Genomic DNA, 17,024 nt, shown 5'->3' with positions numbered 1-17,024 from the left:
AGTCAACCCTGATTGTGGGGTGCTGTCATGAATACAGTTCTCAGAAATCAGGATCTGTTAGTACAGGTGATTTTTGCAAAAAGTTGGAACAACGAATCAAAATGACTCAAGGTTTTTTAAAAAAATGCCAATAGTTGCTTTATCTTAAAAGTTAAAGACTCTCTCCCTTGGAATTCCCATAAAACCTAAGTAGAGGTCTGTTTGTCCCTTGTCTCCCTGTTACTGCCCTTTCTCTCCATTCATCTGTCCCCATTAGATTGGCACCAGTGACATTTTGGGTTCAATAATTCTTTGTTTTGGGAGGTGTCCTCTAGGTGAAAGATGTTCAGCAGCATCCCTGGCCTCTACCCATGAGATGCTGGTGACATCAAACTGTGACAGTCAGGGTGCCTGGGTGGCTCAGTCGGTTAAGTGTCTGCCTTCAGCTCAGGTTTTGATCCCAGAGTCCTGGGATCCCCACGTCGGGCTCCCTTGTCTGCAGAGAGTCTGCTTCTCCCTTTGCCCCTCACCCCACTTGTGCTTTCTCTCTCTCCCTGTCTCTCAAATAAATAAATAAAATCTTTAAAAATAAAAGAAAAGAAAGAAAAAGAAAGGAAAGGTAAAGAAAAAAGAAAAGAAAATGTTTATTAAAAAAAAAATATGACAGTCAAAATGTCTTCAGGCATTGTCCGATATTGGAGGGGGAGAGGCATGGAGGCAGGAGCCCAGTCATCCCCAGATTAGGAATCCGCTGTATGAATCCCTGCAGAACACCATCTTTCCCCTGAGTAGCCCCAGCCCTTGCCCAGAGCTTGATGAGGAGGTGCTAGAAGAATGTTTACCTGATACATAGTTCAGTCGAATGAACTCCTTTTCTTGGAAAGAAATGTTTTATTGCTAACGTGGAGGGTCTCTGTTCTTTAAATATGTCTACAATACAGTTCTTTCAGTATTGATAGTTCTAAAAATAGCCTTAATCCTGGACACGCAGAGCAGAAAAAGTTAGAGTCAAGATATGGCTCACCAGGAAAGGGCTGGTTTTCTTTACCCAGTATTGTATTTTTTAAAAAATGCAATATGTGAAACATTCAGATTTAAGAGGTGACTGTGGGTTCCCAGGAAACACTTAAAGCAAAGACAACATGCCTTTTTTTTTTTTTCCTCCAAGGGGCATGTTGAAAATGCAGTGGCTTTGTGGGAGTTTTCCTTTTGTAAGATCATTTTATTATACACTATGTTTCTTTCCTTGGGTTCTTGAACATTTTCAGGTGGAAACACATCCACTTAACCCGCTGATGTGAGATGTCAGAAACCCCAGCAGGGACCAGCGCTCTAAGGCGGGGGGTTTGTAATTCCTTGCACCCCTGCTCCCCAAGAGTTAACTGCTTCTTCCCCCTCCCCCCTTCCCCCTTCCAGCTTTACACATCGCGCCTCATAAAAACGTCTCCGTTCCTTTGAATTCTGTGGTTCTGAGTCAGAGAAGGGCTGACTCTTCTCTTTATCTCTTTAGAGACAAAGATCACAGAGCCCCGGGGCCGGTTCTGCTCTACGGTTTCCAGGACGGAATTCAGCGGAATTCAGCGAGCAGCCTAAGGGCGGGGCTGATTCTCCAGCGGACCTCTGGGTGCCGCGGATTTAATGGATTTAATTAAACCGGGCTTTTTGTCCATCTGTGCTCTAAAGGGCGCTCCTTCGTTTTTCATTGTCCTCGGCGGCCCTGCTCCTTTGTGCCGAGGAGCCGGGAGCGCCAAAAATAGAACCGGAGACACCTACTCTCACCTTCTGGACATTGGCTACCACGGTTTCAGGAAGGGACTATTGTCTGAGGTGTGGGTAAGGTTCAGGGAGGCTATAGCCTGTAGCCCCAGAGAGTGGCAGTCGGAGCTGGGGCAGGGGTTGGGGGGTGGTCTTCACCCCTGGGCTGTGAGGTCCACGGAGAGCAGGAGCCTGGAGGAGCGCCGCCTAGTGGGAGCTGTCTCCTCCTCCTGCCATCCATCTCCTGCCGGTTGTCTCCCAGGGGCCAAACCCATCCTAGCCAGCAAGGGTGCCTGGGTGATGAGGTTCACGCAGGTCAGCCTCACAAAGAGGGCGGGGCAGAGAAGGGTGGGAACTGGACCTCGGGGTCAACAGAACCACTGGCATGACCATTCTCAGACCTTTGGTGTGAGGAGTAGGGACCCATAGATGCCATCTTGTGGATTTAGGCAGGGTTATGAGTGGGAGAGAGGAGTGGGCTCTCTCACACCTCCCACCATCATGGGAAGACCTTCCTCATTCTCTTTTTTGCTAATCGACCAACAGCCTGGAGCACCTGGTAATTCTCAAGAGAGAGACAGAGCAGGAACAGCCCCAACTTCCCTTTTAGTGCTGCCCGATAACTTTTGGCAACACCATATCCCATGGTCTGTATCTTTAGTGGCCTCAGACACAGTAGAACTTCCCTAGGAGGGAGCCCAGCTCTGTCACAGAATCTGGGAGCAGGCAGAGGATGTTGGTCCTCCTCCTCAAGGCTCTTGGGTGCTCTCCATGGTACAGGAGAGGACGTGGGCCTGGGCCTTGTGGAGATGGTTCTGGCTACTTCGGTGGTCCTCTGACTTCCAGAGCAAGCAAAGAAATGCTATCAATTACTGTTTAGGCATAGTCCTCTAGAATGTGTTTCATGGAAGGCAAGTCCAACAGGATACTATAAAATCAGATCCGTTTCAGCAAGATGTATAGTCTTTCTAGGAAAGTTGAGAGCTGTGTTAGCATATTAAAGACTCTGAGAAGTACTGCAGCAAAGAAATCTGTTTAATTTTCTTTACCCTTGAAGCTTTGACCACAAAGTCCTTCCTTAGTGAAACACCTGTTCTTGTTTCTTGAACCATTTTGAGGAAGTTGAGTTGAACCAGGAGCCAGTCCATGAAGTCACGGGCATCAGTGGCTGGAGTTTGGAGAAGACATAGCTTACAGAGACATGGTAGCCATGGTTCTTGCCAAAAGTGAGCCTTTACTCAGCCAGCAATTCCAGGTTAATGGTTTTCAACTGGATTGTTTTTTTAAGACTAGAATAGCATTCCATTATCATAGCATGTTAACGGGTTATTTCACCCCCAGCAACAGAACCAACGTCAGGTTGATCTATAACCACAATAACTCAAGTACCTTTAGGTCAGAGTTTCAAGTGTAAAACATCATAATGTTGCAAGCGAGATTAAGTATTAGGGCATCAGGGGACAGGGCAGATAAAGACATGGGATCTGACATCAGCCCCCAAGAGCTCAAATCCCGAGTCTACCACTTCCCAGCTTTGAGGCATGGGGAAGTCACTTAACCTCCAGGATCTAACATTCTCCTCTTTAAGACAGTGATGATGATCATAGCACATACCTCAGGGATTGCCATGAACATTGAAGGAGAAATGTCCCATAAAACCCTTGGCTTAATGCCTGGCTCAATAAATATGTGTGGTCACCATCATCGCCAATACCAGCCCATTAGGCACCATCACCTTGTTGGGGAGTTCCTGCTCAGCCCGCATCAGGGCCAAACCACAGAACCTTCCCTCACCCCCTCATGCCAGGAAAGCACACTTTCAGGGAACACAGAGTAAAAGATGAACATCCTGGCCTTGCTGAAGGCTTGGAACTAGTTGGCAGAGAAAACAAAGAATATTAGCAGATGACCACGTTGAAGACAAAACAAGAGACTGTTAAGATGACATAGCTGTGGGATGTGATGGTGTTGAGCTTTGTGTGTTTCCAGAAAAATCAAGGTTCTTGAGACTAAAGTTATGACAAGTTATGTTTAGCCCTATTGCCATACTCATTCAAATTATTCATTTCATTTAAATAATCATTCCAAATTTTGTTTCATTGCACAACCCTGTAAGTCTGAATTTAAAGTGATCTCATCATTTGCCTTTTATCATCTCTCCCTGCCTGTCTCTTTCTCTTTCCTCAATTTTCTTCCCCTCTGAAGAGAAGTTTTCAACTTCGTAACTTTTGAGACATAAATATTTAATGTTTTCTCCACTCAAATAGGTTTGAAAGATTCATTTATTTCCTTCGTGTGACAAACAACAAAGAAGTGTATTTTGTTTCCAAGACAAAGAATAAATGTCTTATATTAACTGTGAGGATCTTTTAGAAACAGAAGTTCTCAGATTCTTCCATATGACAAAGAAGGACAAAACTAAGGGCAGACGAAACTATGGCAATCATTGACAGACAATTGATTCATGGCCCCCTCTCTGACTGAAGAATCACTTAACATGGCATCCACAGTGCCCGTCACTGCGGGAAGCTCCCCCAGCCCAGCTCATCGTGCCTAGCGTGGCACAAATGCACATTCATCAAACCTGCCCCTTCCTTTGTTCCACTTTGAAATGTTTTGTAAAATTGTCAGTTTTAATTCAGATGTGTGAATCAGGCCAGAGAATGGATGGAGTAGGAGCACCTCAGCGCTCTTCTCTTCCTCACCAACACTTGGTGTCGCTCAGTGCAAAACACTTGCCTGAATTGTGTGTGCAAGCTCTTGGCTTATCCTTTTATTTTTTTTTTAAGATTTTATTTATTTATTTGACAGACAGAGATCACAAGCAGGCAGAGAGGCAGGCAGAGAGAGAGAGAGAGAGAGGAGGGAGCAGGCTCCCTGCTGAGCAGAGAGCCTGATGCGGGACTCGATCCCAGGACCCTGAGATCATGACCTGAGCCGAAGGCAGCGGCTTAACCCACTGAGCCACCCAGGCGCCCTCCTGTTTTATTTTTTAACTCAAGTTAAAAGAGCATGTGTGACCGTGTGTTTTCATTCAAATGACTCTAAATTGCTGTGATTACATGTTTAGAGCTTTACATATGTTGATTAAGTTTCAAAAACTGCTCATTAAGTAATTAGCTTCTTTGGATCATTCTCATTCTGTGTAGTTGGTTGTTGCATCCCGTGACTATCTAGGCTGAAGGACATTTGTTTCGCTCACCCTGGCTGGCATCCCTCAGTCTGAATTATCCCAACAATTCTACCTTCTGTTTGCCCACTTGCATGGCAATTGCCTTATAAACTCATGAGTCAAATTTTTGCCCTTTAATTTTTCCTCAGATCATTCCCTTTACTAATTTTCTCTTTAATTTTCGAGGACTCTCAAAAAATTGATGGATAAATGGATTTGACATGTTTCTTTCAACATCACACAATTTTCTAAGAAATCAACTATTTTTCTACTACACATTTCAGGTTCATCTTAATGCTCTTAACCAGCTTCAAGCCAGCCGAAGACCATCAATCAGAGTTAATTCACTCAAAATGTGGAATTGTTTTAAATTAATTTCATCTCTTTTATGTTTTCTGATTTTTTTTTTCAGTTGCTAAATGCCAACCAAATTATTTCTTGGAAAAATCACACCATTGGTTTTTCTTTGTGTCTTCTGTCTTGGCATTATGGCTGTTATACTCACGGGACAAATTTTCAATTTATGTAGCTGACACCCCGTACTTTGGACTAGTTTTTCATATTTTCAAGACATAGAAGTTGCTTTTTCCTGCAGGAAAGTTTGGGGGAGTGGTAGGTGTGGTTGACAGTGAGGGGTTACTAAGACCCCATGCTACCGTTTCAGTTGGGGGCATTCCCTGACTTTTCCCCCAAGGCTGAGCCTGGTTCTCTGTCTGGGGTACCCTGAAAAGACCCCACCAGTCCCAGTTCCAAAACTTGAGCTCAGAGGCTGTGCCTCCCCTTCAGGTGTACCTGGCGGCAGGCACCGTGTACGGACTGGAAGGCCAGCTGAATGAGCTGGAGGATGCCGCCCGCTGCATCCACAGTGGCACCGATGAGACCGAGCTGGCAGATCTGGAGGACCAGGTGGCTACAGCGGCAGCCCAGGTCCACCATGCTGAGCTCCAGGTAAGAACTCCCCCTCTGCCCAGATGGAGCACCTTCATGAAAGGGGAGAGGGCACCCTGTCTTCCACAAGAATGATTGCAGAGCCTTTCTATCTGGCATGTTCTCTGGCATGCTTGCATGGTCCTTTTATGTGGATTCCACCAAATACAACTTTTAAAAATCACAGCCTTGATAATATAACAGATTTCTCTTTAAACCTATGTCACCTTTCTCTGATGAATTCTCTGTCCCACGGGTAGGTCTCCTGGCTATATGGGTTCTCATTCCACCCCAAGACCTCCCCTCCCCTTTATCACACTGTTGATTACTTACTTGATGGCAGTTTCTCTCTATATACACTAAAAACCCCATGAGGACAGGACTACAGCTGCCTAGCTTAACACAGAAACTCCAGTGCCTAACATAATACTGGACATGGGTTTGGCACTCAATAAAAATGGCGTGAATGAACGAATGAAATGAAATTGTAGATTTCACAGACCAGTAATTTGCATTATTTAGATATGGCGGATTCAGAACTGAAATGATGTTATCTGTATCTTTGTGAAGACACTAGTTTGACATTTTCGTGGGTAGTCCCATGGCCTCTGACTCTGAATCAGAGTGGACTGTGGACAAAGTCGCTGATTCTCAAACTGGGGTCCATGAGACATGCTGGTTTCTGTAGTATATGTTCAGTGTAGACCTCTGGTTCAGTGCGATTTCTAAAGACCTTGCATCTTAAAACTGCACCCTAGGGGAACTGGGGTCAGTAGAAACCACCTATGCACAGAGAAGATTATGATCTCGAGTGGTAATCATTTCTTAAATAAATATTTTTGTTTTAGAGAGTCAAAAATCCCTAAAGCCATTGGCAGCATTAAGCACTCTCAAGAATGGGAGGTGCCCGTTCTCCACCCCGTGGAAGAATTAATGCTGTGTTCTAGGAATGGTCTCCTTGCACACGGCCCTGTCGACTATTCATTATCAGCAAGAATTGCTGAAGAGCATCTCTCCTCAAAGACAAATCATTTTCCAGAAATACCACCTAACATGTAATCAATTTATGGTCAAAGTTATACAAAGTAGAATAAAATCATTTGTTTTCTGAGGTACAGTTTGGTGGTTTAGCAAGAAATAACATCATGTATGGGTGTTTGGCAGGGTTTTACTGGATAGTTATTCGTGCTCCTAGATATTTCTAGTCTTAAATTATTGGAACCATGTTTTGTGGCAGAAAATCCTGGAGTCCAAAATGACCATGTTCTTTCTGTTTTAATGTGCCTAGTCTTTATACATTTTAAAATATGACAGTAATGTTATCAATAATACCTAGTGTTCAGTGATCATTACTTGGTGCCACGAGTTTTACTCGACACTTAACCTCATTATTGTAATCAATCCTTTCAGCAATTCCATGACATAGCTGTTATTTTCCCCCTTTTTTTCCCCTAGGGAGACTGGGGCTCAGAGAGGTTAAACCACTTGCCCAAGGCCAAATAGCTAAAGAGTGATAAAGCCAGGATTTGAACCCGTCTTTCTGACCTCACAGCCACATTCTGTACCAGTTTGTGCTGCGTGGTTTTCTGAGAAATGTGTTGGTCCTGCCAACAGACATATATCCACTTGCAAAGGAGTCCTTAATTTGCAAGGGAAGTTGTCAACACTGCCTTCGGTTTTATAGATCTTCACAACGTGGGAATCTTCAGTACCATGGAGACTCTCTCCCTGCTGCCTGCTGCCAGCTGCCCCAGAAAATAAGCCTCTCACTCCCTGTTGTCTGTTCTCATCCAAAGTTGTTCCCACGGAGGAGGGTAGATGTGCTAAACTGTGTTCTTGGATTAGATCAGAGCCTAGGGACTCTATCACCCTTGGCACAGGATTGCCCAGTGCTCTGGGAGATTGCAGGATGACCCATGGGGCGGGGGTCTATTGTACTATGGTGCTGTCCACTATATCATGTGGCATCATCTCTATGGATTTCCTGGGGGAAGTTCTCTCTTAACTCTCAGTACCAGGAAAAGCTGTTCTTGTGAGCATTCAGTCTTTATCCTACACGGATCTCTTTGCTTTGGCTCCCGGGAAACTCAGAGCTGAATTGGTCATCCCCACTAACAAGTGTAAGGGCCATTGGATATGCAGTCTTAGGAAGGAAATGGAGCACAACTAGGTGGATAGATGGAGGGGAGAGAGAGAAAGAGAGAGAATGCAAAATGTAGGCAAAATCAGCCCTCAATAGGCCTCCTTCCTCTTTCTTTGGCTTTTGCCCTCTGATCTAAAACTCAAAAAATTGACCCCTTCTTATTCCAGAGCCTTATTCCAGAGTCAGCAGACTGTCAGGCTCTGGAATAAAATCATTTGTTTTCTCTGGAATAAAATCATTTGTTTGCTGACTGTCTGCTGACTGTCAGGCTCTGGAATAAGAGGTGAGGAGGTCAGGAGGTGAGCAGTCCGCTCTCCCATTGACCCATCTCTCAGGGCCTGATGAGCAAGGGCCTCCATCTGAGCAGCTTCCAGGGAAACCATGGGAATCTAATCCACACCAGCTGCACATAACTGATAAAAGTTTAGCCTGCAGCCTTTCTAAGGGGGCTGTGCCGTTTATTGGTCTATAAGCTAAAGGAATGCAGTTTTCAATATGAAATTTGAGGAGTCAGAACAAGAAGGCATCTGGGGGGCCAGGGAGGGGCAGGGGCTGTGCAGTGTCTTCCCTGGGAGCAGCTTGGAGTATTTCACCGGTTGCCTTGGCCTCCTCCCTCCTCCTCTTCCTCTTCGGACCAAGACTACCCCCTACCCCCACTTGGGGATAGGGGATGCACCTCCCATATTCGCTGACCCTTCAGTCCTTCTCTCTGCACTTCTGCAGCCTCTGTCCCAGTAGGCTCTTTCTGAAGAGGTCCCTAGTAAATGACAGTAGAATTCGAAGCTGTCCTGAGCAGCTCGAGACAGTGGAGGGATGGGGACGGGGACAGAGAACTCAGGGTCCACCCAGATTGGCTGCTGGGCCGACTTTCAGGTTCCCTGTCTGATGCCCTGGCAACGTGCAGGCTGTGTCCGGAGGTCAGCAAGGCAGCTGTGATCCCCACATCCTCCTTCCACTCCGCGAGCCTGCTCCTGCCTCTCCCTGTGTCCCCCATGCCAGGCTTTGGCAGGTCCTCAGCGTGGTGAGAGCATGAGGGTTGGCATGAGTTGGGAGCTCTGCCCAGACCAGCTGTGAAGTGCTGGCTGGGTTACTTACCCTTCTGAGCCACAGAAGCCTCATCCATAGAGCCGAGAGAATGGTACCTCTGTCATAGGTTTATGAATGAGTTCCCATATTCACAATGCTTAGCAGGGTGACGGCACAGATTATTGCTCTTTTCTAAGAGCAGGGATTACCTCGTCTTCATCCCTGGGGACATGGGTAGGTTAGGGTTCTTTCTGGGCACTGACTGGGCTCTTGCTCTCTGTATCTGCCTTAAGACTCTTGAAAAGTAATCTGAACTCTCTCTAACCGTCTGATATTATGGTCCAGGAAACTGATGCCCAGAGAGAAGAAGGAGTTTCTCAAGGCACTTGTCCTTTTAATGAAAGAAATGGATTGGAATCAGGGGCTGCTGGGCCTCCCTCCTAAGAGCCTGTGCTGTGGTTTTGGCTCATGGAGTCATGGAAAAACGAAGAAGGACCTATAAATCATACTCGCCTTTCAAAGCTCGCATCAAGTGTGGCCCACTCTGGAAGCCTTCCTGACCACCCCCCGCCCCTCTCCCTGCCATGCTGGGCCAGGGCTCCCATCATGCCCTGGGCTTCCACTTATCCCCAGAGATATATCCCTGACAAGGGTGTTGATATTCTCTAGAGCTACCAAACTAGACATTTAAATTTACAAAGGAAGGCCTGTGTTTTATTTTCTTATTACAGCACTAGATAGAGAAGGGCTTGGTAGAAGTTGGACAAATGAGGGGTGCCTGGCTGACTCAGTCAGTGAGAATATACGATTCTCAATCTTGGGGTTGTGAGTTTGAACCACACGTTGGGTGTACAGATTACTTTAAAAAATAAAATCTTAAAAAAATATAAAAGAAGTTGAATGAATGAATGAATGAGTATACATCAAAGCAGATTTGTTCATTATAGATTCCTGTCATTTCTAACAAAGATTCTCCCCTCCTGTGCTTTCCCCCTACTGATTCTGTCTTTCTGTTGCATCAAGATTTCTGATATCGAGAGCCGGATTTCAGCTCTGACCATTGCCGGATTAAACATAGCACCATGTGTGCGCCTCACGAGAAAACGAGATCAGAAGCAAAAGAACCAGGTGCGTTTGTCCCTTACTTCATCTGTTGGAATATTGCACGACCTGGAACATTTAGATCAAATATCTTTATCTTTGCGAAGGTGTGTTGACAGCTGTGTTCTATTTGTAGGTACAAACCATAGACACATCAAGGCAGCAGAGGAGGAAACTGCCTGCCCCACCAGTGAAAGGTGTGCTTAAAATAAACCGCAGAACTACCAAAGAAATAATCCGGACTTACTTTGAGTTACTCAGCGATCTGAGTTTGAGGACCGGATCTAATGCAGATTTCTCACCAGAAGTGCTCTTGTGAAGACTCTGTCTTGACTTGAATCCCCCAGAAGCAGACCCCAAGACAAAGGCGGGATTTGGGAAGCAATTCCAAGAAACTGGTAGGACAGGAGAGAAATGATTCAGGAAAGGAAATCAAGTCAATGCAGTGCAATATAATTTGTAGTTTATTTCTCCAGGCAAATGAGACTAAAATACTGTCTCCCAGCAGTCCTTAGCAGGATTTATTGCTGAGGACTTCTGGGAGATAGTATTTTTTTTTAAAGATTTTATTTATTTATTTATTTGTCAGAGAGAAAGTGTGAGCAAGCCCAAGCAGCAAGCAGAGGGAGAAGCAGGATCCCAGAACCCTGGGATCATGACCTGAGCCAAAGGCAGATGGCTAACTGACTGAGCCCCTGGAGTCATCCCTGGGAGACAGTACTGATGGCACCTCACAGTCCCCTGCCCAAAGAATAGGAAGATGAGGATTTCAACTCTCAGCTATCATCCCCTGACATTTATGGGGGTGGGGGAAAGGCATTAATTCCCTGGTACTTCTGCCCCACCTCATACACGAGCCAAGAGAAAGTGACAGTGCTCGCAGAAGCATGCTGTTGGAATGTGCTGGATGCCAGAATGTGTGACATGTCTGGGAAATGTGGGCAGGGCACCAGAGGCATCTAACACAGTGCACAACCCACAAGGGATTCCAGCAATGCCGGTGGGTCCTCCTCATACACTGGGCATTTTCAACAATTTCCCTGGATTCAAGAGTCACATATGATGATGCCAAACTAGGAATTTAGATCTACAAATCAGAAGAGTAGACAATCAGAAGGTATGTTTGAGTCTTGGCTCCACCATTCTTTATTCAACATTTCTTGAGTCCATAAAACCTTATTCAAGCTTTGCACAGTGGCAGTATCATAGCCAATGAAGTTTATCGGAGGCACGATTATTGCTAATTGAAAACCTTATACAATTACAATGTGTTACAGATCCATTGCCCCTTATTTGAAACCTTGGATAAGTAAATGTTTCAGAATATCCTGGACATTAGAAAAGTAATATGTTACAAGTCCAGTATATTTCCTAATAGCCCCTGCCCCGTGGTGTCTCGGGCAGCAGCTGATAAACACTTTAATATCCTTGCACCAAAACATGAGAATGTTCACTCTCAGTGGGATGGACAAGGATTTTAAATGGCTATATGTCAGTGTAAGTCATGTTTGGCCATTGGACAATTTTGGCCCCAAAGTTATAAGGATTTATAACCTTGAAAACCTTTTATATTCCAGAATTGCAAATAAGAATTTATGAACTATGCCTGGGTTGCCTGGGTGGCTCAGTCGGTTAGGCATCTGACTCTTGATCTCAACTCAGGTCTTAATCTCAGGGTCATGAATTCAAGCCCTGTGTTGGGCTCCATGCTGAGCATGGAGTCTACCTTAAGAAAAATAAAGAAAGAATTTATGAACTATGGTGGATTATCTCCAAACTACCTTTTCCTGGAGAGCCACTAATGAGTCTTGAATTTGTTTGGTGTGTATCATAAAAATAAACATAAAATTAAAAACTTCTGCAGTCATACCTGTAGACTGGAATGAGATACCAAACCTAGAACCAAAATCTGGGTCATGGGGACACCTGGTCTTTCTTCCTCAACACTCGGACTGCTTCTGGGTACCACTTATTTCCATCTGTTTCCTTTTAGCTGAAAACATGGAGTCATCTTCAGTGACCACCACAAAAACATTTAACCACAACTTCATTCTCCAAGGCTCCTCGACAAACAGGACTAATGAAAGGAAAAACACCACCAAGGATTTGATGGTAAGTTGTGTCTCGATGACCATCACTTGCACTGTAGATGAGGCCTCCATTCTGTAGCCCTCCTGTCCCCACCTCCCCCATCAGAGCCCCAGGAAGCATCCTTCCTGCCTGGTCTCACGGTCTTCCCTGGTCAGGGAATTGGCAGTTAAGTGTGCCAATGAGAAGCGATGAGCACCCTGCCTGGTATTGCTAACCTCTTTGATACAGGGATACATCCTCGCAACTCCTTGTAGGGGTTGATATGAGAGAACTAAAAATGGGTACATAGGAATGTAGGGTCTGGTTGAGGTATCAGAGTTTGCATCCTGTTTTTGATCCACATTCACTCATCCTTAAATTTCTTGTGAGTCATTAATTACTTGTTGTGTGTTCCTGAAAAAAAAGTTCAACAGCTGTCTCGAAACACAAAGGAAGGGACAGTAGATAATTTGCACAAACTCTGGAGAGCTTGTACAGAGGGCTAACGGATCATTTGACTAAACACCTACCTATGCCTGGTGGGGCTTCCGTGGGAAGTGATAATCCAGCTGAACTGACCCCATGGTACCATTACACTGAGGGCAGATAGCATCTGGGTGACAAGACTGAAGCAAGGGCAAGTTTATTCTTCTGCCTTTTATGCATCACCATTCTTCCCTTCCCCTTCCTCCGCCTCACGGTCCTTGTCCCCTGAGAGCAGGAGCCCCAAGTAACAGCATAATGGTGGGCATGTCCTTTGGGGTTACAAATCACTGCATCTCTTGGGCATCACATGACAACAGCTCTGCCCACTGCCTCTTCTTCACTGCTCAGCCACTACCCCTGACCTTTTAAAGTCCAGTTACCTTGCTCCCGACTGTTACTTCAAAGAGCTAAAAAGATGCGTTTATCACATTTTAAAGGGCAGACCATTAGTGCCAGGGAAGGAATCTGTTATAAATAAGATAGTTAAAAACATTACCTTTCCTAGAGCTAGAACATAGATTAGTGGTTGCTAAGGCCTGTGGGGAGGGGCCATAGGAAGAAACCACTTGGTGGGTAAGATGTTTTACTTTAGAGGCACAGTAGGCTTTGAAACTAGGTAGAGGTGGTGGCCACGCGACATTGTGAGTATAGCAAATGCCACTGAATTATTCCCTCTCTGTGGGGTGGAGGGGCAGAAGGAGAGGGCGAGAGAGAGTGTTAAACAGCCACAGTGCCCTCTGTCTCCCCACAGGAGCCCACTCTGGAGTCAGCGGTGATGTATTAGCGTCCCGGGACTCCACTGCCAATAACCCACTGCCTCCGGCTGTACACGACAGTGCCTTGACCCCACAGCCATCAAATACTGTGCGGATTTCCACCTGAAGAGAGGGCCTGGGGAGGCCACGGTGCACTGCTGCACAGGGCTGTCCCGATACCTCACCCAGCAAGCAGTCCTGGACTTGGGCGCTGCCGGCTTGCCCACTCTCTGCCTTAGGCTCCCAGGGGAATCCCAGACAGCAAACTGAGACGCTGGCTTCCAACAGCAGAGCTCCATGTTCAAAAGATGCATCTTTTCCCTATCTGCTTTGCTACTATGTGTTGTCTTTAAGATTGTTTTTGGTTTTGGTTTTTTGGGGTTTTTATTGGTCCCTCTCATTCAAGTAGAAGTACGTGCCAACAGTTATTTGTCCAAAGGAAAACTACTGGGGGCTGGGGGGTGGAAGGAAGGGAAATCTGTATCATCATTTAATTCATCATCAGGTCTTGCTAATCTCTCACAAGCATCTTTGTCCCACAAGTGCTAAGGAAAAAAAAGTGCAAACGCCCCTGTAGTGAACATCAGGACTGTCCCATTTGGGGAGCGTGCACCCAGAGAGGATGCCGCCTTTCAGCCGCCTCCTTCCTGGGAAGTTCCAACCTCCCCCACAGCCGGCACAACCAGTCATTCCCATCACTTTGCCATCACAAGCCACGAAGTGGAAAGCTCTGCCTCACTCATGCCATGTCCAGGCCTATCTGAAACAAGGTCTCACTGAGAATTCAGGGCTCTTCCCTGGACTTACGGACAGTCTCCCCACTCTGAAGGGGAGTGGAACTTGAGAACGCCTACCATTGGCTTAACTTTAGGGCACTGTCCAGAATCCACATGATGTGGTTTAGCGATGATCATGCGTCTAATGGGGTTTGAGTAAATGGATTCTTGCAGACAATAACCACGTGAGAAATTGTCCTCCGAAATTTATTTCCCAATAAATATTCAGCAAAAGTAATAGAATGACCTTAAAAGTAAACATGATTAAAGAATCACCTGGGGGAAGAACAGGCATAAAAAAGGCAGGGATAAACTGAATTAGTGGACACAAGAGCTGACGGGAGCTCCACATTCCTAGTCTCAAATGCATGACTACGTAGAGTGTGTTTATAAAGACAAATGGAATGGAATTTCACACAATGAATTGAGCATTTACAACCTTTCTTAAATCTGTCCCTGGGACATTCTGAATCAAAGGAAGCAAATCATGAGAAGCAAGGGGATAGTTTGACCGAAATGTATTAAGTGACTGCTTTCAGGAAGCAGTTTCTTCTAACTTTAATCCTTAGAGCAACGCTCTTTGGTAGGTGTCCCCATTTTTCAGATCTGGAAACAGAGGGGGCCAAAGAGATTAGTTTGCCCAAGTCACACCTTGAAACTAAGTCTGATTGGAAAGCCTCACAAAAGCCTCACTCCGTGTTTGTTTCAACTTCTACATTCTTTCGCTGCTACGCACATTCCCAGACCTGATTTGTTGCTGAGATGTGTGTTAGGATCCCTTCCTGACGGGGGTCTACCTATCTTCCAGTGATACTCTCTGCTGATGCTGTGTATGTGTTACCCAACAGAAATGACTCTTTGGAAATTAAGTCTTTGGCTTTTTTTTTCTGTTGGTGTGACTCAAAGCAGACAAATACAAATTTTAAAAACACAACAAAAAAAGATCTGAGTTCCAAATAGAATGTTTTCTTTAAGAGGCATGAAAAGCAACTATTGTTGTGTTACAGTGTTAAAATATTCAGTTTTCTTTGACAAAAATGTGTAAACTGTCTAAGCCTTGCAAAAAAAAGAAAAAAAGAAAAAAAAGAAAGAGAAAAAGAAAAATAAAAGAAGATGCCTGCTCTATGGCATTCAAAATTTTATAAAGGTTTCCTTGTGCCAAATAAGTGCAAAGATTTAATTTACTATTAAAAACCATAAGTATATGTTATAGTTTCAGAAGAATTATTTTGTCATCAAGTGATTTTGATCTTCAGTGTCAATATTTATATTTAGATTAATTTTTATAAATGAAAATATTTTAATGGTTTAAGAAAATGAGGACAATAGGACCATATCTCTGATGACTTCTGAAAGTTATGCTTGCCTTCATGTTATATGCACATTGCCAAGAATTACTGTCAAGAGAAATGATAAAGAAGTAAAAGTCATTTATGAAAATAATGTATGTGGGTGTGCACTTTTTGGGGTTGGGGAAGACTGGGAGTGCCGAGGGGACAGGGAAAGAAGTCAATATTTAGTCATTGGAGGGGCCAACCTTCAAAGCTACTGTTGCCTTACACCCCCGTTCCTTCCAGTCTCACCACTTGCTTCTGGGTTACTCACTGTCCTGAGAGCCACAGTATTCAAAGCAGAGGGGGAGGAGGGGAACAGTGTAGATTTCTCCCTCAGGAGACCTTTCTGATGGTCATAACTTGGCGGGGGGTTGTTACTGGCATACAGTGGACAGTGGCCAGGGATGCTGCCAAACATCCTACAATGCAGAACCACCTGCAACCAAGAATTATCTCACACAAAATGTGATCAATGTCAAGGCTAAGGACGCTGGGACCCTGGAGGGAAGCCTGGGTGTGGGCAGAGAGGCCCCTGCACAGGAAGCAGGACTCTGAGTCTCCCAGAGTCTTTCACAGGTCCAGTGACAACTGTTGCTTCTCTGAGGCTGGCCTGTCCTGACACTGGATGTTGCCATCCCCAAGAAGAAGTAGGAACCCTCCTCCCACTGGAAGTAAATGAGTGAATAATAATAATATGGAGAGAAGCCACTGGCCTTCACCACCTGGTGGCTTAACACGGTCATATTCAAACTTGAGTGGGCATCAGAATCACCTGTTAAGACACAGATTTATGGGAGTCACCCAGTCATCCCCAGAGCTCGGTCTACTTTCTCTACATTACTACGCATGTGCCTGGCACAACAGTGTTTGCTAAGCACCGAGAGCAAACAAGCTAACATTTAGGTGGACAGGGTATTTCAGAAGTGGGGGAGAACACCATCTGTAGACCCATCTGAAGTCCTCTTCGGGCAGCATTTCCTGGCTGGAATTCTTGATTTCTCCATCCTCCGTCCCCACGGCCCCATCCCAAAGGACAGCTGGACATGTAGTAAAGACAGTCCAGTCACACTCCAGCAGCAGGAACATTCCACCTCTCTAGCCCAGAAACCCCCAAAGCATTGCTGAGCAACCAATCTGCCTCATCCATCCGAATATTCAAGAGAATCCATTTGAGCAAACAATTTGAATATCAAGAATGATGCGCAGCTCTTCTTGCTTCTGGGGTAAATAGGAACAGTGTAGCAATGATATTTTCCCCAAAGAGATAAGTGCTTGATTTGCCATGACAAAAATAAATAAATAAATAATAATGTGACCTAATATTCAAAGCACTTGAAGGCTGCCAGAAAACACTGGGTTCCATTCTTAAGACTTTCCATTTACTAGCTCTGTGGCCTATGGCCTTATATGTGAGATGGGTTATAAAAATCTTCTTCTTGTTGTTACAAGGCTAAATGGAGTAACCCATGAAGAAACTCAGCAGAATCCTGGAGTACTACA

The 17,024-nt window shown here is 45.1% G+C and overlaps 1 protein-coding gene and 1 pseudogene across 9 annotated transcripts in view; both read left to right on the top strand.

The window, feature by feature from the left end:
* The window catches only part of MYRIP (myosin VIIA and Rab interacting protein), a 393,633-nt gene extending 378,000 nt beyond the window's left edge, over window positions 1-15,633 (top strand). For 7 of the 9 annotated variants that reach the window (XM_059161999.1, XM_059161995.1, XM_059161994.1 and 4 more), the window contains 5 exons: window positions 5,693-5,854; window positions 10,026-10,130; window positions 10,240-10,300; window positions 12,097-12,215; window positions 13,391-15,633. In XM_059161999.1, coding sequence (XP_059017982.1) covers window positions 5,693-5,854; window positions 10,026-10,130; window positions 10,240-10,300; window positions 12,097-12,215; window positions 13,391-13,435 — 492 coding nt within the window. In that variant the 3' untranslated portion in view covers window positions 13,436-15,633. The remainder of the gene's footprint in view (window positions 1-5,692; window positions 5,855-10,025; window positions 10,131-10,239; window positions 10,301-12,096; window positions 12,216-13,390) is intronic. The other 2 variants (XM_059162000.1, XM_059161996.1) reach the window with 1 other exon arrangement.
* Window positions 11,287-11,413, top strand: LOC131826100 (U4 spliceosomal RNA; annotated as a pseudogene).
* Window positions 15,634-17,024: the final 1,391 nt, after the last annotated feature.

Source organism: Mustela lutreola, chromosome 2, assembly GCF_030435805.1.
Source record: "Mustela lutreola isolate mMusLut2 chromosome 2, mMusLut2.pri, whole genome shotgun sequence".
Taxonomy (NCBI): domain Eukaryota; kingdom Metazoa; phylum Chordata; class Mammalia; order Carnivora; family Mustelidae; genus Mustela; species Mustela lutreola.
This window is presented reverse-complemented; position numbering and strand designations above follow the sequence as displayed.